At 50.4% G+C, this 24,641-nt stretch overlaps 1 protein-coding gene across 1 annotated transcript; it reads right to left on the bottom strand.

Moving 5' to 3' along the window:
• Positions 1-16,586: 16,586 nt before the first annotated feature.
• On the bottom strand, positions 16,587-17,567 carry LOC133067736 (mas-related G-protein coupled receptor member D-like). The gene has a single exon (XM_061158599.1). It carries the CDS (start codon positions 17,565-17,567, stop codon positions 16,587-16,589), a length of 981 nt encoding a protein of 326 aa, XP_061014582.1.
• Between the last annotated feature and the right edge of the window lie 7,074 nt (positions 17,568-24,641).

Here is a 24,641-nt window from a genome sequence, read left to right as displayed (position 1 = left end):
GCCCGCATGGACCTGCAGAGGACGGGATGCGCCAGCCTGGAGGTGGGAGAAGCCCCTTTGGGTGAGTGCCCAGAGTCCCCACGAACTGCCACGTTACCTGGCCCTGAACTGAGAGAGGGCAGAGAATGACGGGGACCTCGGGAACATGGGCACCCAGCCTTGTTTCTTACCCCCATGGGAAGCCCACGAAGCCCCTCCCGCCTCAGTTTTCTCATCTATAACATGGACAATACAACTTCTCACTCTGGAAGCCAAGGATTTGGCTGCTAACCAAGCTCAAGGTTGGAGCCCAGTCACAGCCCACACGGCATTGGCCGTCAGGGACAATGATCACCTGTTGGTGATCTAGAAGAAGTTGTAACTAGAGTCTTTGCAGATGTAACCAAGTGAAGATAAGATCATCAGGGTGGGCCCTAATCCAGCACGCCTGCTGTCTCAATGTCACTCATTCCAGGGGGCCCAGAGTGACGGTGGCCTGGGTGTGACTCATGGTCACCTTGGTTCCATCCAGCCGGGCTGCTCGGCAGAGGGAGGCTGGAGGTGAGGGAGGGGTCTCAGACACAGTGTTGTCCACCCAGTAAGGTCTCGGGGACACAGAATCTGTGTTCATTGTCCCCAGGCCTGTTGAGAAGGGAGAAGGGCCAGCCTTGGAGTTCAAAGCCCGAGTCTGGGCCGAGCCAGCCACGACGGGCTGCTGCGATAACCAGCACCAGGCCCAGGCAGCTTCAGGCTCCCCCAGGGTCCTGCTCGGTGTTAAACCCGCCTCAGGGAAGCCCACTGGGTAGAAAGGATTCTGTGTCCCTCGTCTGCACTAGGGAAGTCTCTGTGTGTGCGCTCAGTCAACTCCCTGCGATCCCATGGACGGTAGCCTGCCAGGCACCTCTGTCCATGGGATTCTCCAGGCAAGAATACTGGGGATCTTCCAGACCAGGAATCGAACCCATGTCTCTTATGTCTCCTCCATTGGCAGGTGGGTTCTTCACCACTGGTGTCACCTGGGAAAAGTGTCCATTGCTCAGTTGTGTCCGACTCTTTTCGACTCCATGGACTGTAGTCTGTCAGGTTCCTCCGTCCATGAGATTCTCCAGGCAAGAATACTGGAGTGGGTTGCCATTTCTTCCTCCAAGGAATCTTCCCGACCCAGGGATTGAAACCATGCCTCCTGCGGCTCCTCCATTGCAGGTGAATTCTTCTACCTTTGAGCTACCATAGCAAGGTCTAAAAGGAGAACAAAAATTGCCCCAAATCAGCTTTTATTTTCATTTTTCACAAATCAGTTTTTTTTCCACCTGCTTTTTTTCCCCATTAAACTGGATGAAGGAAAAATGTACTTTTTCCACTTTGCATTTTTCCCTTTGACTAGAAGTTTATTGCATCCTCAGGATGGAAACGAACAGGTGGGGGAGGGATCCAGGCTGGCACGTCCCACACATGGGCGCCCTATATGGGACAGCTCGTCCTCAGGGATGTGGTGAGTGGCTGGTTGCCCCCATGGGCAGAAGAGATGCCGACAGAGGTCAGGGGAGCAGGCTGGGGTCACCCAGGGGGAAGTGGTTTGTCCAGCCTTGGAGCTGGGACTGTGGCGCCCCCTGCGAGTCCTCTTGCCTGCTGCTGGCTGCAGCATCCTGTCCTTTGGGGGAGGGGGCCCAGCCCACCCATGAGCTGGAACCTGGGGCCTCAGCTGCTGTTCTTGGCCTGGGATCCCCGGGCAGGGCCAGCCTAGGGGTGGTCTCCTGATGCTCCTGGAAGTCCTATCACTAGGATCAGAATCCGTGTCCTCCAAGAGGCAGGAAGAAGACCTCAAGCACAATGTGCGGAGCTGAGAGGCAGAGGGAGGCGGGCTGTCCTTGGCCACAGCCTCACCAGCTCCTGTCCAGGGGAGGCCAGGATTTACGAGCAGGGGTCCCTGTGTCCAGGACAGCTGACCACCAAGCCCTCAAGAATATCACAAGCTGAAGCCTGGGGCGTGTGGCTGGGCTGGCAGAGGCCAAGGGCTCCTAATTGTGGATATTTCCAGTTCTCGAAATCCCTTCGAAATCCTGGTGAAAGCTGGGTCCCAGAGTGCAGAGACCAGAACTGGAGTTGGAGCCCTGGGGCCACGTACCAGTTCTGCCAGTGGTCTAACCTTGGTTGGCGACCTTTCCTCGTCTTCCCCTGGGTCTGACCATCACTCCCTTGGTTCTGTCACCTCCCATGAGAATCGGCGTTTGAGGTTGTACTGTGAAGCGTATTGGGAGGTACTGATCTGCTCAAGGTGCCTGGTCCTTCTCCTGCCTTAAATGCCGGCCGGTCCTTGGGGGTGGAGCTGGAGGAGGCAGAACCATGGCCCCCAAAAGGTCTATGTCTGTTATGGAATGAATTGTGTCCTCCTAAAGAAGGCCTGGTGGAGTCCTAACCCCAAGACCTCAGAATGTGACCTTATTTGGACTAGAGCCTTTGCAGATGCAACCAAGTGAAGATGAGATCATCAGGGTGGCCCTAATCCAACACGACTGGTATCTCTATAAGAAGGGATAGTCTGGACACATGTACACAGGAGGAAGACGACGGGGAGGCAGAGGATTCACGTGATAGGGCTGCGACCATGGAATCCCGAAGTCTGCAGGGACCATTGCAGGCCGAGAGGACACTGTCCCAGCACCTGCAGAGCAAGCACGGCCTCCGCAACGCCTGATCTCGGACTTCTGGCCTCTGGAGAGCTGTGAGATGGTTCACGTCTCCTTTTTTTAAGCACCCCAGTTTGTGGTGCTTTGTTACGGCAGCCTGAGGAAATGAATACAGAGTTCTGATTCCCAGGCCCGGGGATGTTACCTTGCGTGGCAAAAGGGACTCTGCGGGTGTTGTGGAGTCCTGCCCCCAGGCCACAGGTGCAAGGCCTGACACCAAGGCCACATAAGCGGAGCCTAGAGCCAAGGTCACCTTCGAAGCCGACCAAGCCCCTTTGTAACCGTTGCCGAAAGCCCTCCACCCCGATCACCACTAGCAGGCATCCTGACCCCATATTGGCAAAAATGCCCACTAGTTGGGGGCAAAAATGCCCAGTAGTCTCCTTACAGCGCCCTAGAAAGTGAATGTGGAAAGTGTTAGTCACTCCGTCATGTCCAACTCTTTTGTGACCCCATGGAGTGTAGCCCACCAGGCTCCTCTACTCATGGGATTTCCCAGGCTAGAATGGTGGAGTCTGTTGCCGTTTCCTTCTCCAGGGGATCCTCCTGACTCAGGGATCGAACCTGGGCCTCCTGCATTGCAGGCAGATTCTTTACTGTCTAAGCCACCTCCCTGATCCTTATAGCACCCTAACCAATCACTTAGTGCCAACCTTTCAGCAGGAATTTTCTTTCTCTTGAGGCTATAAAAATTGGCTACTAACCCATGAAAATCGTTGACTCTCCTTGGTCTGTCAGGAGGTCAGCGGGCTGCATTCTCAGTTCCTTCATGATCTCTGCACCCTGCTCTTAGTAAACTTACTCCCTTCTGAAATATGCAGTGTCTAGGAATTACTTTCCAACCCGAGCTCTGACTGCCACAACAGGTGTGATTAAGGGTTGTGAGAAACTTCCTTAGTGGTCCAGTGGCTAAGACTCTTGAGTTCCCAATGCAGGGGGCCCAGGTTCAATCCCTGGCCAGGGAACTAGATCCAACTTGCTGCAACTAGAGATCCTGCATACTGAGACTAAGACCCGGCACAACCAAATAAATCAATATTGAAAAAAATTAAGAGTCATGAGATGGAGATATCAGGATGGGCCTCAAATGTGACCAGGGCTTCCCTAGTGGCTCAGATGGTAAAGAATCTGCCTGCAATGCAGTCAACCTGGATTTGATCCCTGGATCAGGAAGATTCCCCTGGAGAAGAGAATGGCAACCCACTACAGTATTTTTGCCTGTGGAATCCCATGGACAGAGAAGCCTGGCGGGCTCCAGTCCATGGGGTGGCGAAGAGTTGGACACGATTGAGCGACTAACACTTTCACTTTCAAATGTAACCACAAGGGTCCTTAAAAGAAGGAAGCCAGAGGGTCAGAGTCAGAGGACACGTGACGTCAGAAGCAGAGGATGATGGGATCGTGCTGGGCCACAGGCCAGGCGTCTAGAAGCTGGAATATGCAAGGCAGTGGATATCCCCCTGGGGCCTCCAGAGGGAACAGAGATGTTGACTTTAGCCCTGAAGACCCCTTTCAGACATCTGATGTCTAGAATCATAAAATGATAAGTCTGAGTTGTTTTAAGCCACGAAGTTTGTGGTTACTTGTTACGGCAGCCACAGGAAACCGGAGTGTTCAATATCCCGGTATCGCTGGCTGGTGGGTGATTGAGCATCCTGTGTGAGTTCTCCTGGTTGTGGTCCCTGGCTGGAGAAGCAGCAAGCCTGGGAGGGTGGGAAGCACGCTGACACCCGGTGGTGGTAAAAGTAAGGGTGCTGGGCATTGACGAGGAATGCAGAAGAGCTGGGGCTTCTGATGATGCGGTTCCAGCAATGGGGATCCTTGGAGACTAAGGGGCTCCCATCAACCCCAGTCACTGTAGGGAAATCAGTTAATCTTTCCTGCTCAGGACTAATTTCTTCCTCCTCTGAGAAGATCACCTAGGTTTACCCTTACCTTTGTGTTTTTCAGGGGGGTTCACACGTTGACATGTGCCCCGGGCCAGCCACAGCCCATTGTACCTCCTGCCCAAGCCTGTGGTTTCAGGAGTGGCCATTGACTCAAGCTAGCCCAGGTCCCCCATTTTCCTGGGGCATTGGGTCCTCAGGAGGAAGAAGATAGAGACTAGAAGTGCTGGTGGCAGGCTCACCCACACAGCTGGAGTCGGCCTAAAAAGAAATCCATAAAAGAAGTCAAAGGTGAAGGACTAGGAGAAACAGATTCCTGATCATGGCTAGATCCAGCCAGGCCTGAAGCAAGCTCGCCCTGCACATTTTGATTGGAAGTGCCCGTGAGCCTCTGGAAGGAGTGGGCTTGATCTAGTTTACACGGGTCCTACCACTGGGAACGGAAAGATTCCTAGGTGATGCGGAAACCACTCCCCAGCACTGGAATGCTCCATACGGCCAGCCTGACACATGGGCGTGGTGGGGTCTGTGTGGACCATGGGCAAGGAGCGTCTCCTAATGCCCAGTGGACAGTAGCAATCTTTGATACCAGGTGGCAAGGGGTTGTGAAAACTTTTTTTGTCTCACTCTATTTGTGTGTTTTGCTCACACTGTACGTGGACTGGGGATGGCGCCTGTGTGGGTTTGCCTGGGCGGCTGTAACAATGGGAAATTACTGTCTCCCAGTCTTGGAGACCAGAGGTCTGAGATCAGGGTGCCAGTGGGGCTGGATCCCTCCTGAAGCCTTTCTTCTGGGCGTGTAGATGGTTGTCTCCTCCCTGTGTCCTCACAGGGTCGTCCCTCTGTGTCTGTGTCCTGACCGCCTCTTCTTATAAGGACACTGATCCTAGGGAGTTAGAGCCCCACCTCTAATATCCTTGCTTCACCTTAATTTCCTCTTAGGAGACCCTAACCCAAAATACAGTTTTATCCCGAACTGTTCAGGGTCAGGACTTTGACACACGGATTGTGCGGGGCACACATTTCAGCTCATCACAGAGCCTTGGAAGAATGGGTAGAAAAGGTCCGGATTTCAGAAGCTCCTGGGGCTCTGGAGTAAAGCGTCAGATGAGTAAAACCAGGATCCTGGAAGCTGAATTATCTGAAAACGGGAATCATACAGCTGTGCAGAGAGAGGTCCTTTCTGCCAGGGGTTAGCATCAGGGTGTCCGAGAGTCATGTGAGCAGATCCCATAGGGAGCCTGACTCCTGTTCCAGCTGTGTGTGTGTATGTGTGTGTGCGTGTGCGTGCACACACACTCAATCTCTCGGTCACGTCCAACTCTTTGCAACCCCATGTTCCTCTGTCCATGGGATTTCCACGGGGTTACTCTGCAACCCCAGGTTCCTCTGTCCATGGGATTTTCCAGGCAAGAATCCTGGAGTGGGTTGCCTTTCTCTTCTCCAGGAGATCTTCCCGACCCAAGGATCAAACCCGTGTCTCCCACATCTGCACTGGCAGGCAGAATCTTTATTGCTGTGCCACCTAGAAGGCCCATTTCAGGCCTGGGTTCCAGCACAGGCTGGGGTCCTGCCAGTTGACCAGGGAAATCCCACCGGAGAAGCTGGACGCTGTCTGGACCGTAAGAGTCATCTGTCCCATCAGCTCTGACCTGGGGGACAGGTCAGGTGGCCAGGTGAGCCCTGTTAGGGAAACAGCTGTCAACGTCCCAAAGGAGCTCACCAACTCACAAATGCAGAATTGGTGTGTCTGGTTATTCAGCAACCGCCATGTCACGCAGACCCCGTGTCGTGGATTTCCAGCTCCGTGTTCCCGGGGCGAACGCTCCGGCTGCTGTGCGTTGTCTTACGTGAGTGGACAGACGCACTTGTGTCTTAGTTGCAGTGAACTTACAGGATGGACCCAATTTTCATGATTCTTTCTCCGTCCCTCCTGCGGTTGCCTGGGCAGCACATCCATGGTGTTTTGGACGGTTTATCGCATTCCTCGGCACTCCCAGGAAGGTCAGGCCCAGTTCAGTCTCCCGTTGTGTCCCGCCCCAGAATGTCACACGGTGGGGCGGAATGTCACAGGGATTCGGCCAGGAAGCTGAGGGCTGGGGGGTGTCATCGAAAGGACCACAGTTTGGCTTTGATTGATTGGAACATGGAGATGCTGGAATGCATGTGCTGCGCAGGGCAACCGTGCATCTCAGGGAGCTGGCGGCCGGCCCAACCCCGATCCAGGCCAACCGGCATCTGTGAGCTCTCGCTCCCAATGATGAGCCCCGGGGGGTTTCAGGGGGAATTCCAACCTCACATCTGGCTCCCCATGAGTGTAATATCCTTCAGATTCAGAGAGTCAGCGGATTCCATCCCCTTGGTGACGTGATTAGTTTGGGAAAATGTACATGAAAGACTATCCAATTTATCCAACAGGAGTCCATTCCAGGAGTTTTATGGGAAACACTGAAGAAAAGGCGCTCTCCCCACGGGGTGATGAGCAGATGGGCTGGAAGTCTGAGAGGCTGGGGCCCACTGTGCCGACATCAGGGAGACCCCACCCCAGGGTTCACAGCAGGTATCAGAGCCGATTAGAGAAACAAGTTCTCAGCGACACCTGGATCCACCCACACCTGAAGTCATAACATTTTGGGGGCGTCTTTAGTTACAAGAGCCAACAAATTCCTTTTCCCTTTTATCCAGTTTAACCTCAGTTTCATTCACTCGCTGCCTAAAGCATCTTCGCTTATGCTGTTACCTGAATGACAACGATACACATTTGTTCAGATTGTTCGGTTAGGACGGTCATCATCAACCCTGTCTGACTTAAGGGGAAAAGAGAAAAAAGAAAGACAGGTTAGGGAGCCAAGGAATTGACTGGTGCCTAGAGATGGGGCTGGAAGGATATAAGAGCCGCTCCAGGGTCAGAAGTGGCCAGGGTGGGGACAGCTCTCTGACTTGTATGTGGGATCTAGAAAAACCGCACTCACAGAAGCAGAGAGTAGGGGACTTCCTTGGTGGTCCAGTGGTTAAGACTCTGAGCTTCCAGGGCACGGGCAGTGGGTTCGATCGCTGGTTGGGGAACTAAGATCCCACATGCTGTGGCCAAAAAAATAAGTAATAATTAAAAAAAGAAAGAAAAGAAGCATAGAGTAGAATGGTGGTTGCCAGGGTCTGGGGATGGGGAAGTGGGGGGAAAATTTTCTGTCACAGATGAGTAAGTTCTGGGGATCTGCTGCCCAGCGTGGTGACCGGCGTTAACGAAATCACCCTGCACAAGGGTAGATATCACGTATTGCCACCACACACACCATGCAATCAGGATGTGAGGGTGTAAGCTCATTGCAGTAATCATTCCACAGAGTGTGCTGGTGTTAAATAAATCACCACGTTGTACATCTCAAAAAAAAAAAAAAATTACATTGTTCAACCTGAAGGAAAAAAAAACGCCTGGGAGGCCACTCCTACACAGGAGTCCTGGTTCACTAGAAAGGAGACTGGGTGAGGGACCACCCCGCAGAGCAAGCCCAGGGGCACACACCCTTCTCCTGAGTCACTCGTTCCCTTCACGCCCAGCATCTTGGAATGTCCGGGCACTGCCTTCTCCCTGGGTGTCTCACGTCCTTCTGGGGCCGTGGCGGGGGCAGGGTGGGACCCCCACACCAGCTTTCCTCTTGCTTTCTGCGGTCTTTGGGTCCCTCCGTCTACATTAACCCGAGGACTCTGACATCCCAGCCTGGGTGAGCTTCAGGCTCAAGTTAACGGTCCTCAGACTCCCGGGATCACATCCCTCCTTGTGAGGTTTCTGTAAACACATGCTTATCGACCCGTTCCACTTGGGCTTAAGTAACTTTGTGCCCTGGACCCTTATGCACGCCCCGAACCCATTCCCACAAAAGTCACCCAGATGTTTTCTCATTTGGGGTAAGGAATTCCTGCTTTTCTCTCCACCCGCCCTGGCTCGGGTGGGACCTGGTTCAAGGTAAGGAGGACTAGGGGGGCGAGGCAGGAAAGGGTTGAAAGGAGTTTCCTTAGCAGAGCTCCCTGGGGTCGTGAGCAGCTCCTCAAGGAAGGGTGGGGTGGCGTCAGACAGAAGAAGGGGGACCTTCTAGCAAGGGAAGGGGTGGATGGTTCCGGGGAGCTTGGCTCTTCAGGGTCGGGATATGCCCTGTGTCTTCTGGAACCTTCTCAATATCTCTTTTTCCATGGCCAGATGTGTAGCCTCTTAGAAGCAACGCCTGGCTCAGGGTAAATGGTCATAAATGTTTACTGAATGGATAACAGACCTGTGAAGTTGTGAATTCAACAGATGTTTTAATTCAGCAAATTGCAGAAGCACATTGTGAGTTCTGTTTGGTTTGTTTGTTTTCCAAATCTGTCTCAGCCTCCAGGCTACTAAATTTTTTTTATTTTTTAGCATTGGCATGCAAAGGGCCTGAGTTTCAGTCCAGATTTCAAAACAAAAAATTAGGGATTTGAGCTGACTTAAGGTGCCCAGTGCTGTTAGAAGCAGCCTCCCAGCACCCCCAGCTCCCAGAACCCTAGCGGCAGTCCGAGGGCCCCTCCCACTCTTCGAGTCTCCTCCCACTTTGCGGGGCTCCTCCCACTCTTCAAAAGGCCCCTCCCACTTTGTGGGGCTCCTCCCACTCTTCTCACGGGGTTCCTCTTACTGTTCGTGCCTATTCATGGCAATAGCTCTGTGGTCAGCCCTCAGGCTGTCCTATGTGGACCAGGGGTCCTGCTGACCATCCCAGAAACTGAATGGGAATTCCTCTGCCTCCTATCCAGGGACAAATTCTGTGGGGCCCAAGGTTTATCAACAAAAGGGGGCACTCTTTAAGAAAGAACTACAAAGTTATAACAGCAAAATTAGATTCAAGGAGCATTTGTTTAGGAGAAAACAAATCACAGCCAATCACCGATTTTTAAAAGCTGACAAGTACCACATCTAATACCAAACCGAGGAAAACATCCGCAATGTTTTTTTCCTTCCTTTTTTGGCTGCACACTCTTTGATAGCCTTTTCATACCTCAATAGTTTTGATTATTTTCCATAGAGAGAGCTGAAAGATAATTCAACCTTTTTTTTTTTTTTTTTTTTTTTTTTTTAGCATGGTTGATCAACATTTGTTTTGTAATATTAATAGTTTGAAAATGTTTCTTAGGACTTCCCTGGTGGTCCAGTGGTTAAGAATCCACTTTCCAATTCAGGGGATGTGGGTTTGATCCCTGGCCTGGGAGTTCAGATCCCACATGCTGTAGGGGATACTGAGCCTGCACGCCGAAACTATGACCTGATGTAGCCAAATAACTAAATATTTTTAAAGTGTTTCTTAGCCTCGCAATTCATTATTGGTAATGTCCTGTACACTTTCAGGATTGTTATCAAATTTGGGGAAATCTCTATCAAGTTTTTTCCCATACACGAGAGAGAAGATTTCAAGGGCCTTTCAAGTTTTCTTGTACGGCGATTGGTCTGAGAGTCTTTGAACTGATGACACCTGTGAACTGCTTAGTTGTCAGTGTCCTTGCTGTCGTGACTTATGAGTGTAAGCGGCCTTCAGTGATGCCAAATCAGCATGAAAGTTAGCTGTTTCCCAATGCGTTCTCTTTTTAAAATTATTTTATTTTATTGGTGTATAGATGCTTGGCTTTCCTGGTGGCTCAGATGGTGAAGAATCTGCCCTCAGTGTAGGAGACCTGGGTTCGATCCCTGGGTTGGGCAGATTCCCTGGAAAAGGGAATGGCAACTCACTCTAATACTCTTGCCTGGACAATTCCATAGACAGCGGAGCCCAGCGGGCTACAGTCCATGGGGCTGCAAAGAGTCGGACAGGACTGAGCGCCTTTCACTTTCACTTCACTGTTGCTTGGCAATGTGGTCTTAGCTTCTGCCACACAGTGATGTGAATCAGCTGTGTGTATACACACACCCCTCTCTTTTGGATTTCCTTCCCGTGTAGGTCACCGCGGAGCGCTGAGCCGAGCCGCTGTGCTGCATGGCACGTCCTCACTAGCTGTCTGTTTTATACGTCAGCAGGTCCTCACTGGCTGTCTGTTTTATACATCAGTTCAGTTCAGTTCAGTCGCTCAGTCATGTCCAACTCTTTGCGACCCCATGAACTGCAGCACGCCAGGCCTCCCTGTCCATCACCAACTCCCAGAGTTTACTCACACTCATGTCCATCGAGTTGGTGGTGCCATGCAGCCATCTCACCCTCTGTCGTCCCCTTCTCCTCCTGCCCCCGATCCCTCCCAGCATCAGGGTCTGTACATAGTAGTGTATATTTATGTCAGCCCCAATCTCCCAGTCCGTCCCACCCACACCTTCCCTCCCTAGAGTCCATACGTTTGTTCTCTGCATCTGTGTCTCTATTGCTGCTCCCAGTGTGTTTTTAAGGCACATTTCCTCTTCATCAACCAGGTTATCAAAATCTAAGAGCTTTTCATTTCTTCTGTTCTAAAATGATTTCTTCCCCTTAGTGAATTACTTTTAGTTATAATTCAGCTATCAATTTCAAACTAACTTATATCCACTTCACTATTTATCTTTATCCTTTATTCCATAGTTTATTACTTTTGGGACTTCCCTGGTGGCTCACAGTAAGGAATCTGCCGACAATGCAGGAGACCTGTGTTTGATCCCTGGGTGGGGAAGATCCCCTGGAGAAGGGAATGAGTACCCACTCCAGTATTCCTGCCTGGAGAATTCCATGGACAAAGGAACCTGGTAGGCTACACCCCATGGGATGCTAAAGAGTCAGACACAACTGAGCAACCAATACTTTCACTACTTTTCATTGCTTTTAATATGAACTTAAAGAAGGTCCCTTTCATATCTACTTAAGCCACGAGTTTATAATTTTTCACTCTTTTTTTGCATGGGGGTGCAAATGTTCCACATTTGAACAATCTTTTTTTTTTTTTTTTTTTTTTGTCATTTACCATTTGTTTTTTTCTTCCTTGTCCAGTCTTCAAAAATACATTTTGGAGTCTTGAAAATGTCACCATCCCATGACGTCAGGCTTGAACAGCTTTGTGATGGGAGCCCATCTCAGTATGGTGGCTCTTTAAGAGAAAAAGCCAGGCCAGGTCTGTGTTAAAATATTCCATTTACAGGGTGAACTCGGAAAGAACACCTATAACCACTGGAAATACTGCAGAAGTCAGCAGCCGCGTGGGCCAGCTTTTCAACTCTGATGGGCTCTAGAAGGCTTGATAGCTGTTTGCCACGTTTCAGCATCCCTGAGAACAAAGTCTTCCACTTAAAATGCTATGGATCTGATAATTGAAAGTCTCCCATTGCCTGCCTCTGGCTGTGCATTTCTCCTCCATCACCCAAACCGTTCATGTCCTGACCCCAGTAAACCCATTAATCAGACTCAGGAAACATCATTACATAGAAGTGACTGTGAACTAGGCAAATGTGCGTGCTTGTATGCTGAGTTGCTTCAGTTGTGTCCGACTCTTTGCGACCCCATGGACTGTAGCTCACCAGGCTCCTCTGTCCATGGGATTTCTCCAGGCAAGAAGACTGGAGTGGATAGTGATTCCCTTCTCTAGGGGATCTTCCTGACCTAAGGATTGAACCCGGTTCTCCTGTATTGCAGGCAGATTCTTTACCATCTGAGGCACCAGTTTCCCTAAATGTCCATCAGTGGCCACTCCAATGCCACCGCCATGAAGGGGAGAGAGACAAGGAAAGGTGGCAGCAGGGGCAATCAGATCTGGTTAAAATACACCACCCTGTAAATTCCATGAACTATGACCTCCTGGACATAGAGCGGGACCGCCTCTGGGGACTTACGTGGAGCCCACGGGTGGGGAGTTTTGGGCTCAGGCTTTATCAGCCTCACGCCCTCATCCAGGTCTCGGTTCTCAGTGTCCTGAGTTATCCACCAGAGGATCTGCTGCCTCTGACAGGAGTTCTCGGGTAAGTTAGTGTTCCTTGGTGCAGGCGACAAAAACCTCTTGTCGCCAGCCAATAGAGGAAATTAACTGGAAGGAGATCAGAGACCTTGTGCAGTCAACTCCCAGACTGGAGAACCGGCTTGAAAACAGGGCAGGCAGGGGTCAAGATCTAAGTTAAATGTCAGGTTGCTGCTGTGGGAATGGATGGCTTGCAAATGCCTCTCTTGCCTCCGTCGCGATGCCATGCCCTGGGACCTGAGGGACCTGGCCAGTGTAGATGCTGGAACCAGTCCTCAGAGGCTCTGGGATGGTGAGGACTTAACAGGAGGAGACTCAGGGAACTCCTGTGTTCTCTGGAGTGGAGATCTCCTTGATTAACCAAGGCGTCCTGCCAAGAGGGACAGTAGGAAATTGCAGGGTCCTAAGAACCAGACCCGGAGAAGGCAATGACACCCCACTCCAGTACTCTCGCCTGGAAAATCCCAGGGACAGAGGAGCCTGGTGGGCTGCAGTCCATGGGGTCGCTAAGAGTCGGACACGACCGAGCGACTTCACTTTCATTTTTCACTTTCATGCACTGGAGAAGGAAATGGCAACCCACTCCAGTATTCTTGCCTGGAGAATCCCAGGGATGGGGGAGCCTGGTGGGCTGCCGTCTATGGGGTCGCACAGAGTCAGACACGACTGAAGCGACTTAGCAGAAGAACCAGACTGGAGGCTGGGTGCACCCCTTCACGATCGTCCAGAATATCCAGCACATGAAAACAGTGACCACTTACTGAGTCCTCGCTGCGGGTCACATACAGCTGAACAGGGCACAGTCATCTCAATGAACCCTCTTGAACCCGTGAGACAGGCATTAGTATTGTCTCCACTTCAAGGATGTCAACAGGGAGAATTATAGTGACTTCATGATTTGACCGGGCTTCCCTGATGGCTCAGACGGTGAAGAATCCGACTGCAGTATGGGAGACCTGGGTTTGATCCCTGGGTTGGGAAGATCCCCTGGAGGGGGAGATGGCAACCCACTTCAGTATTCTTGCCTGGAGAATCCCCATGGACAGAGGAGCCTGGCGGGCTACAGTCCACGGGGTCATAAAGAGTCGGACACGACTGAGCAACTAAGCACATGATTCAGCCAGCGTGCACGGCCTGTGTGTGATGGGGGCCGTTCATCCCCCACCCTGCCCGTGTGACCCTGAGTTCTTGTTCTTGGACCTTCTGTAACATTTTCTGTAGGGAAAATAGAAAGAGAACTTGGGTTTTCCTCACGATCAGATTTATTTTACAATGTCGATAGCTGGGATGCACACCACATGCAGCTTCACATAGACGTTTTGGCAGTGTGTACTTTTGCTCCATAGTTGTATCTACAAAGACAGGATGTCTCAGAAATTCCTTTTCAGCATGTCTCCTCTAGAGATAAATGTATAGCATATTTTACAATGAGACATGCTGCAATTTCAAGCAGATTTCTTGATGAGGGTTGTTCCGACCAGGTGTTCATGAGAACAGAAACTCCCCATAGACTAGCTTCTGGTTATGTGTATTTCAAACCTATTTCTTTGCCACCAGCCACTACCCACTCACTTCCGGCGACGTTCAGATGTCCTTACAACTCTGGGCCTGCATTTTTCTCCATGAAACCAGCCAAGCTGGCACAGAGGGTAGTGGCAATACCCCTGAAAGGCATTCATTTGCTGAGATGGCTTGGATTGACCCAACTATGCGTAGAAGTGGGGACTGTGAACCTCATAAATTCCCATGAAGCCCACACTGCAGGTGCCACCAGCCCAACCTTCCCTTAGGCAGGTCCCCTGATACCTGTAGCCATGCCAGCATCACATGGCCTGAAATGGCAAGTGATGGAGGAAGAGTTGGCATAGAGAGAGCCTGTGGTCTTAACTGGTGTAGAGTACAGTAAATTTTATGGAAATATAATGGTGTGAACAATTTCTAGGGCTCCTCTTCTTCCGTATGAAGCTGAGGGGCCCATGGTGGCCACTTACTCTGAGCAGTGAGGTCCCCTTCATCACCAACCATCTGCTCTGGACGGCCCACTTGGTCCCTGTCCAGGTCAGAGGAGGTGTGCATGGAGCATGTGGTTTGGGTCAAAAGATCAGGGTTGAATCATAGCCTTCCTTCCTTCCTTTTCTTTTTTTTTGGCTTCATGGTATATGGGATCTTAGTTTCCTGACCAGGGACTGACCCCATGCCCCCTGAAGTGGAAGTGTGGAGTCTTAACCACTGGACTACCAGGGAAGTCCTGAGTCATAGCCGTTCTATTCACTGGCTGTGTGACTCTGGGTAAAACCGTGCCCTCTCTGAGCCCCACTGCTATGCAGCACTACACAGGTGTTGGTTATTCTCATGAGCCAAATGAGAGCTTACTAAGTGCTTACAGCATGCGAGGCCAGTACTGGTGCTGGGCGCTCCGTAAGATGCCTGCGATGACTGCTGAAGAGCTTCCCACTCCTCATGCTCCCCTGGGACACACAGATCTGGGGATCCGAGCTGAGACGGGAAAGCAGGTGACCCAGGAATCAGAGGACATGGAGAGCACACCTGCCTCTGGGGGCTGTCCATCCCTAGCTCCTTCAGTGAGCTCCAGGGGGAGGCCAGAACGGGGGGAGGGGGGCCAGGGAGGCCAGGACGGGATGGGGGACCCAGGGGAGGACAGGATGGGACGGGGGGCCCAGGGAAGGCTGGGATGGGATGGGGGGCCTGGGGAGGCCAGGATGGGATGAGGGACCCATGGGGGGACCAAGACAGGGTGGGGTGCTCACAGGGCGGGCCAGGACTGGGTAGGGGACCCAAGGGGAGGCCAGGATAAGTTGAGGGATTTATGGGGAGGCCAGGACGGGGTGGGGGACCCACAGAAGGGCCAGGATGATGGGCCCCAGGCCCGTGCACACTGGGGTCTTAGTTTGCGGGACTCCCAGCTGTAACAACTGGGAGGTTTGCTGCCACACTGTGCTTTTTATAGATGATCAACGAGGCTTTCTCTTCCTTTCTGAGGATCTGACCATCGTGCCAGTTGGCTCAAAGCCTCCATCTTTCAGGAGGAGTTTGGGAACGGCTTTGTAAGGAGGCCAAGAGAAACAACGAGGTGTTCTTCCACTTCTGATGCACAGAATAGGCAGAGCCGGGGTCCTGGGAGCCGGCCTTTCCACTTCCTGTCCAGGAATCCTGGATACTGGACAGTAGCAGAGGGTGCAATGTGTGCAAAGTAAGAGAGGCATCCACTCTGGTTCTGGATCCAGGAGACAGTGGAAAGAAAGAAGGAAGTGGGGAGAAGGGCACTGCCCCCCCCCCCAGATTTTCCCTCTTGGCGCTTTGGGCCCAGAAAGGGGGAGGTGTTTGGGGCAAGTTGAGGGGTGCAATCAGGGTACAGACTTTCCTTCTACTGGGCACATGGGGCTCTGAGAGGCAGCTGTCTCCAGCTGCCTCCCCACTCCTGGGGCACAGTCCCCTCAACAACTGTTCCCTCAGTTCCCGTGAGGCCGGGCAGGGGCTCTCCAGCTCCAGTGCGGCCTCATGGAGGAAAGCGATCAGACCCGCCGAGGGGGCAAGGTGACTGGAAGACAAAGGCCAGCGGTCAGGTACTGGCCACATGGAGGACAGAGCCACTTCATGATCGGCGGTCAGCAGTGGCAACTCAGTTGACTGGGCTGCAGCCTGCTGGAATGGAGGGGGTCAGCGGGACACCCGGCGGGAAGTGGACCAGGGGCATCACCCTGGGGCCAGCTGCACATGCCCAAGGACCAGTGAGGGGTTGCGAAGTCACACGAGTTACATCCTAGTTCCTGTACCAAGATGCCCTCTTGGAGGGAGGAGGCTGGGAGAACGGACGGTCTCACCCAATGGGATGCGTGCTACCTACCTGTAGAGGCTATTTAGATAAATAGGACCAGACAGACCAGGGCTGCAAGCTCCCACCTGCCTTCTGATCAGAAGATCCTCCCTGAACAACAACAACAACAAAATTACTTCCTCTTCTCAACTGAGTCGCACGGTGAGGTCTTGGACATGACAGTCAGTGCGGAGCCTTGGAGGGTGGGGAGGCGTCCCCCACAGGATGAAGTGCCAAGAGCCTTCTGGGCTCCCAGCTGCGCAGGCGGGCGTCCAGGGTGCGCAGCTCTCAGGCCCCCGGGTCGGTGGTGGTGGTGGTGAAGGGCGGCTCCCTCCCCTCTAGCTCCGGCTCCTCCCTCAGCGCCCTGCGCAGCACGGCCCCCAGGGGCTCCCGTAGACCCCGGCTCTTCCGCCTGCCCACCAAGAAGTAGATGACCGGGTTGGCGCTGCTGCTCAAGGCCGAGAAGAGGCGTGCAAGTAGGCCGGAGAGAGTCTTCATCCGCTTGGGCAGGTCCAGCCAGTAGATGAAGAACCAATGGATGCCGAGGGGCAGGGCGAAGACGAGGAACACCAAGACGCAGGCCAGGATGGTCGCGTACAGCCGCGTGGGCCGCCGGTGGGTCTTCGTGGAGCTCCTCTGCACCCGCACGCAGAGGATGAGGCTAGACCCGGCCATCAGGGGCGTGAAGACCCCCATGAGGAGGACGCTGATGACCAAGTCAATCGTGAAGCAGTGCCACTTGTCCCAGCCCCAGAATTCACTGCAGAAGAACGCGGCCAGCGTGTTGAGCAGGAGGGACAGCGCCCAAAGTAGGGCGCACACCACGGCCGACAGGTGCTGGGGCCGGCGACACTTGTACCAGATGGGGAAGAGGACGGAGAGGCAGCGCTGCATGCTGATGGCGGTCAGCAGGCTCAGGCCGGCCGTGTAGGTGAAGTACTTCCCCCTGCTCACCATCTCCAGGGCCATGTGGCCTGTGGCACCCAGCTGGAAGCAATTCATGATGACCTTGGAGGCCATGCAGAGGAGGAAGAGGAGGTCCGCCACGCCCAGGTGGAGGACATAGACACTGAAGGGGCTCCTCTGCCCCTGGGAGCCCAGCAGCCAGACCACCAGGCCATTGCCCACAACGCCACCCGCACAGGTGAACAGGATCATCGTGCTCAGCACCCAGCGGGCGGCGCCCAGCTCCTTCCCCTTGGGGCTGCTCTCGCCGATGGCCTGGCCCAGGCCCAGGGGCCCCGGGGCCCAGAGCAGAGTTTCATTCATCCTGTGGAAGGGAGATGGACCAGTGTGAGATTTTGCTTTGCTTGGAGCCCCATACCCCCAATTTTCTTTTTGCAATAGACAACAGTTGCTCCCAGTGGCTCCCACCCTGCCTGGATCTGACAGCTACTCCACCACTGCAGACTCAGAGTTGTTAGAGATGCCTTTTGTCAAGCTAAAAGGGTCTCTTCTATCTTGGGTTTAGGTTCTTTCTCATCATGAAGAGATAAATTGACTTTTATCAAAGGCTTTTCTACATCTATTGATAGTGTCATTTTTTTCACACATAATCTTCAAATTCTGTGAATTAAAGTTTTTTAAACTGGACCTCTAGGTACAAAGAATAGTTTAATTATATGCTGACTTTATGGCACACCAGGATCATCCAGCCATTGAAAAACAAATACAATCCTTTATTTATTTCTGTTTCCCCCTTCATTCCACCCTCCCCTCCCCTCCCCCAACTCACATCTGTCCTAACCTGTTTAATCTACATCCTTGGACATCTGACTATCTTTGGGAACAGGTGGCTTCCCATAAGTATTTTTAATTTACACAAGTGCTGTGATTTAGAATCTGTGCTGTTTTTTTTTTTTTTTTTACTCAGCAGTATGTTTTTAGGATATCCCTATTTACCAGTGGGGCTGTTTTTGAGCTCTCTGTTCTCTATCATTGGTTTGTCTGTCTCTACAACATTAACACACTGTTAACTGTTTTTGAAGTATACACGGCTAGCTGAGTCTCTTCGCTATTTACCTGAAACTACCACAGCAATGTTAATCAGTTATATCCCAATACAAAATACAAAGTTTAAAGTTTGGGAAAAAATAAATACTGCTTTTGATAGAGAATAACAACAACAACAACAAAAACTAAAGAATACTTGGCTTTGTGTGATCCCTGAGAGTTTCACCTGATAGCTGCCAGGTTCATGGGGCTTCATCCTACTCTCCCCAGTCAAGTTTTTAGCTAAGGACTCAAGGGGAATTTGGGAGTTCTTTCTCCAAGTAGCTGGTTTTCTTCTCTCGGGTACTCCATCTCACAAATTGCAGCCACTTCTATCTCCCCAAAGTCTGACTTCTGTATCTTTAACTTAGGGAGACCATCACGCTCTGTCTGGTTTTCCCCACATCCTGTACCACTTTCCAGAGCGGAGCTCCAGGCAGAAAACTGGGGTGGTACTAATTTTTTATTAATCAGACAAATGACTTCATTTAGTTCATCATACTTATCACTTGGTTGAATATTTTGATTGTCTGTGCATCTCTCCTCATACCTCTAATTTCTTTTTCATGTCTTATAGCATAGCCCAGACACCTGGTATTATGTTTAACAAAGACTGGAATCAGGCACACTTCACTTCTTCCTAATCTTAAAGATAATGTGTCTAAAGTTTCTCCATTAGATACAATGTTTGTTCTACGTTTTTGGTACTATCTTTTTCCAAGGTGAGAAAGTTCTCCTCTAGTTGTTAAAAAGTTTTTTTTTTTTTTTTTAATAAATGAGTGATGGAATTTACCACAATTTTTTCTGTGATATGTACTTAATAATTTTCTCTTTTTTCTCCTTTGGTCTATTTATGTGGTGAACATGTATTGATACATTTTCTGGTGTTCACTCATCCTTATGTTTCTAGGATAAACCATTTCTACTTTGCTCTGTTTTTTAAATTTTTTTTTTCCCCTTCTTGGTGCTCTGATTTTTACTTAGAAAATTTTCGCCCATGTTCGTAAGTAAAATTGGCCCATAATTTTCCCTTCTGGTACTATCCTTGTCTGTTTTTTATTTCAAAGATGTAAGATTATACAGGCTTCATAAAATGACTTGGAGAAAGAGCTCTTTTTCTCTACCCTCTAGAACAATTTGTATCATGTAAGGATTATCCTTCTTTGAAGATTTGGCAGAAGGTAAAACCATCTGGTCTGGTGATTTTTATATGAGTGTTAGTGGATACACATGGCTTTAGAAAAAAAAACTACAACTACAATTTATTTAATGTTTTAGGTTTATTTAGATTTTTAAGCTCTTCTTGAGTTAGGGTAAGTTATGTTATTTTTCTAGAAAATTGTTCATAGTTTCTGGTTCCACATTTATTGGTATGATACTTTTCACAGTAATCTTTTAGTATTTTTAAAAACCTTGATTCTATTCGCCATTTAAAATTAGTGACTTGTTCTTTTTTTCTTTATCAGTTTGCCAGAGGCCTGTTTTGGGGAACTATTTAAAAACAAATCAACTCTATCGCTTCTTTTCTTCCCATTCCCTTAGTTTATCCTTTTATTTCTTCCACTTTCTTTGGATTTACCTTGTGATTTTTTTCAGCTTCTTGTGTTGAATTCTTTGGTTATTAATTTTCAAATATTATTCTTTTTCTAACAGATATCCAGGGTTATAAACATGCTAGTGAGTATGTCCTTAGATGTTTCATGACTTATGTAGTGTTTTCATTGTTGTTAATGTCTAAATATTTTGCAATTTAAAACATTTAAAATTTAAGTTTCCATGAATTATTTAGAAATACATTTTACAATGCATACTTTGACTATCTTTTGATATTAATTTCTAATATCATGGTCAGATAATGTGGTCAGTTATTTGATATTTGTTGAGACTCATTTGGTAGCATGGCCAGTTTTGTTTACTCATTTAGTTTAGTACTTTATGTGCTCATTTGGTAAAGCTTTCAAAATTGCATTGTTTGAATGATCTGTATCCCAATTAATTTACCTTCTACAAATATTAACCAATTATGATTGTAGTTTTGTCGTTTGTCTCTTTTCTTCACCTGTTTTGAAATGTTAAGTGTATGTAAATCCAAGATTATTATATTATCCTGGTGAATTGTACCTTTTATGTAATGACCCTCTGCATCCTTATTACTTTTTTAGTCTTAAAGTCTATTTGATCTGATATCATTTTTTAACAAACATTTCCTGATCTCTCTATTCGTCCCACATGTGCTTTGTAATTACAGATTTTATTCTACAGGGATACTGTGACTTCTCATGGGAGACCCCCTGGGTTGCCAAACTTTTGCTGCCCAGATGTTTGGCGTTGGCTTTTGTTGGGCTTGCAAAGGATTTCTCTGGTCCAAGATCTGGTTTTTGTTGGATTTCTTGGCTTGGAGATTTGGTGTAAATTCAGATTCTATGCCTGTAAATGGTAACAATTTGGGGCTTGGTTACTCAAATTGGTGCCCAGCTCTAGTCACTGCCTGCCCCCTGCTGAACCTTAGGCAGCAAGAAGGTGCTAACCGCATCTGGGTAAACTTTGCTTTTGTTAAGCAGCAGTGTCCTCCCAGGTTCTGGCCTCATGGAGGTCCCCTGATCAAGTTGTTTCTTCTACTTATGCAGCTCCAAGGCTAACCTTCCGCCCCTCTCCCCTTCCTTGCCCCAGCCACACCTAACCTCTGCCCCCAGAGCCTCTATCCATCAAATGTATCGTGGGCATCGGCTCTAGTTGCAAGTCTCCTGGGGCACCTGGATATTTCCCTTCGTGTCCTCCATCTTTCAGCTCTGTATATTATTTGGGCGAGAGGGAGGGGATTATGTTTTCTCCCAGGTTTCTTTGTATCCAGGGTAAGCAGATGGTACCACATCACATAGACACCAGCCTCCACAGATTCCCTGTGGCTACAGTCAGAAGTCTTTCCTTTAGGTTCAACAGAAGTTTAAATAACTTTTATGGAATTTATACTGTGTACTGCACATATACAATAGCATATATACGTGTATATGCACACAAAACCTATGCCTACATATAACACACACAGTTTATATATATATGATATATGTGTGTGTGTGCTTAGTCACTCAGTCGTGTCTGACTCTTGCGACCCCATAGACTGCATGTAACCTGCCAGGCTCCTCTGGCCATGGAATTCTTCAGGCAAGAATACTGGAGTGGGTCGCCATTCCCTTCTCCAGGGGATCTTCCTGATCCAGAGATCCAGGATGCAGGTCTTCTGTGTTGTAGGCAGATTCTTTACCATCTGAGCCTCCAGGGAAGCCCAATATAGCACATATATAGGCATATATGTATATGTAATAGCGTATATACATATAGACAGAGTAAAGATACATAGGTAAACGTAGACATATACATAAGCAGCACATGTGCATACACACACACGCACACACATGTATTTAAGTGTACACAAGTGCACATGCGGAGCCCATCTACAGCAGTGACTCTGACAGACAGAGCCCATCCTCACAGAACTCACAGTCGATTGGCAGAGAGGAAAAGACTCAATCAGACAATTGCCCCCACCCGCCGGGCGTGGTGGTGGAACAGGGGTGGGGGTGACTAACAAGATGTGGGCTCGGAGCGTGGGTGGGGCTGGGAGGTTCTGAGGTCCAAGGGGCGGCTGGGAGAGGCCAGGTGAAGAGGGCTCAGATCCCACCACCCCGGCCCCTCCCCAGCCAGCGGGACCCCTCTTCCATGCCGCCCGCCTAGGGGGCTCCGTGAACACACTTTCATTCAAGCCGCACTACATGAGCTGGGTTGGGCTGCTCTCCCAGGACCACATCCTCCCCGCTGCTGAGCGGGGAGGTGGGGGGAGGAAATGCACACAGGGGGCAGACCCCAACCCCACTTCCCCTGCCTGATCCGGGTCAGGGACCCTCAGAGCACCTGCTCCTTCCTAACAAACTCTGCGAACGCTGATGGAGAGCAGACGGGGCAAGCTGCTGGGGGAGCAGGGACAAGAAGACAGACACGAGCTGCCCTCCTGGGAGGCAGCTCTGAGGGCAAGTTGTGGGTCAGCAAGGAGAACACAGCTCCCAGTGGGCTGGCTGTCCCAGAGTCGGTGGCAGCAGTGACTCGGGAGCTTAGAACTCCCAGCTAACAGAGCAGGAGGAACGGCTGGAATGGGCAGGGGTGACAGGGGCTGCTGCCCCGAGAAGACCCCTCCCTGGGGGCAGCACTCAGCCCCAGAGACCCCCAGGTGCACTGGGGGGCTGGCTGTGGGTCCAGGGAGTGTGAGTGGCCTTCTGAAGGAGTTTGTGCTATTGGGTGAGGGGGTGGGGAGAAGGCGGAGAAATGAGATCCAGAGGCAGAGGTTGTATTTATTTTTTAAAAAAGATATTACTGCTTGGTCGTATGTGGATGGGAGTGATTCAGCAGGCAGGGGACAGTGGCAGGGGGGCATTGATGGTCAGGAAAGCTGCAGGAGGGCTCCTGGGGGTGATGAGAGGCCACGGGACCGGGCACTGCCCAGGGGCTGGCCTGGCCCGTCTGGGAACTGGGGCATCAGCCCAGAGAGAAGCAGAGACTCCAGCCACGGGCAGGACACAAGATGGGAAGAAGCTGTTGCTCTTTTTCAGGCATCTTCTTTTTCAGTGAAAATGGTAGTGGTTGTGGTTTAGTTACTAAGTGGTGTCCAACTGTTTAGTGACCCTACGGACTGTAGCCCGCCAGGCTCCTCTGTCCATGGGATTTCCCAGCCGAGAATACCGGAGTGGATTGCCACTTCCATCTCCAGGGGATCTTCTGAATCCAGGGACCCAACCCAGGTCTCCTGCACTGCCCTGGCCTCAGCCACCTTACCCACTGAGCCAGCTGGGAAGCCCCTTAGTGAGACTGGAAGGGAGGTCAAATACTGAGACTGAGGGAAAGCAGAGGGATTTGGAGAGAGGAGGGGCCCTTATTCCCACTGATTACGGACGGAGTTGTGTCTCCCTCAAACTCATCTGTTGAAACCCTATCCCCAGCGTGACTGTGTTTGGAGCTGGGCCTTTAACGAGGTAATTAAGGTGAAAGGAGACCTCGATCCAATAAGGTTGGTGTCCTTTGTAACAAAAGATCGATTTTATTTTTTGGCTGCACTGCTCGGCATGTGGGATCTTAGTCCCCAGACCAGGAACTGAATCTGCTCCCCTGAGTTGGGAGCACAGAGTCTTAACCACTACCACTTAACCAAGGAAGTCCCATGACTCATGTCCTCTTAAGAAGCGATGCCAGAGTTCTCTCTCCCTCCCTCGCCCCCTGCCCTCCTCTCTCTCTCTCTCTCTCTCTCTCTCTCTCTCTCGCTCCCCCACGCCATGTAGGACACAGCAGCAGCGTGCCTATTGGCAAGTCAGGAAGAGAGCTCTCACCAAGCCCCAACTGGCTGGCGTCTTGATCTCAGACTTCCAGCCTGCAGAACGGTTAGAAAATGGAGCTGTTCCTTCATGCCCTCTGCTTGAGGGACTTGGTTACGGCAGACAAGCAGACTCATGCCCCAATGAAAGGAAATACTGAACTGTGACTACTTCCTAATAAAAGGAAACAGCACACACACATGGCTCGAAAATGGGCCGCGCGGTGTCCACGCCTGGCTTCTCCGCAGTGAGGTTCCCAGTACAGCGGGGGGAGGTTAGGTCACCCCTGAGTCAGATCCCGGCACGCAGTGTGAGCTCAGTAAATGTGAGCCTCACACACTAGGTCAGCAGGTGTATCTGCCCTCCTCCCCCAGGCTCGCCTTGGTCTGACTTGATCCCTCTCCACAGCCTCCTGGTCCCCAACACAATGCCTGCAGCAGTCAATGCTCACTCACGGCTTGTGATGGATGATGGTTTAAACTATAGAACGGGACTACCCAGGCGGTCCAGTGGTTAAGACTCTGAGCTTCCACTCCAAGGGGCACGGGCTCCATCCCTGACCAGCAAACTATGACCCTGCATGGCATGCAGCAAGACCAAAAACTAAATAAAATAAAGCACAAAATCTACATAGTTAGCTGTGATCTTCCTGTTCTTGAAAGCCTTGTTTGATTTTTTGTCTCTTCCATGAAAGACTTACGGAAATATATTATTTCCCACAACTGTCATGACATTGTCTATTTCTCACTGCACTTTAAACATTTTTTAAAAAAATTACATAGATTAGACACCAAAGCAGTCTTACTTTTAAAGATTCAAATGGTAAAGAAAAAATAAGGTATTGCCCCGTCCTTACCCCGGGCAATACCGTTTGCTGTGTGATTGTATCCTTGAAGGTTTCTTTCCAGTGCCTAATACACTACCTGGTGGTTTCATAAGCTGATTCTTCAAAAATCAATTGTATGTCTTCTCTTTAAGTTGGGTTTCCCCAGCA

The sequence above is a fragment of the Dama dama genome, chromosome 2, assembly GCF_033118175.1.
Source record: "Dama dama isolate Ldn47 chromosome 2, ASM3311817v1, whole genome shotgun sequence".
NCBI classification, from domain to species: Eukaryota; Metazoa; Chordata; class Mammalia; order Artiodactyla; family Cervidae; genus Dama; species Dama dama.
This window is presented reverse-complemented; position numbering and strand designations above follow the sequence as displayed.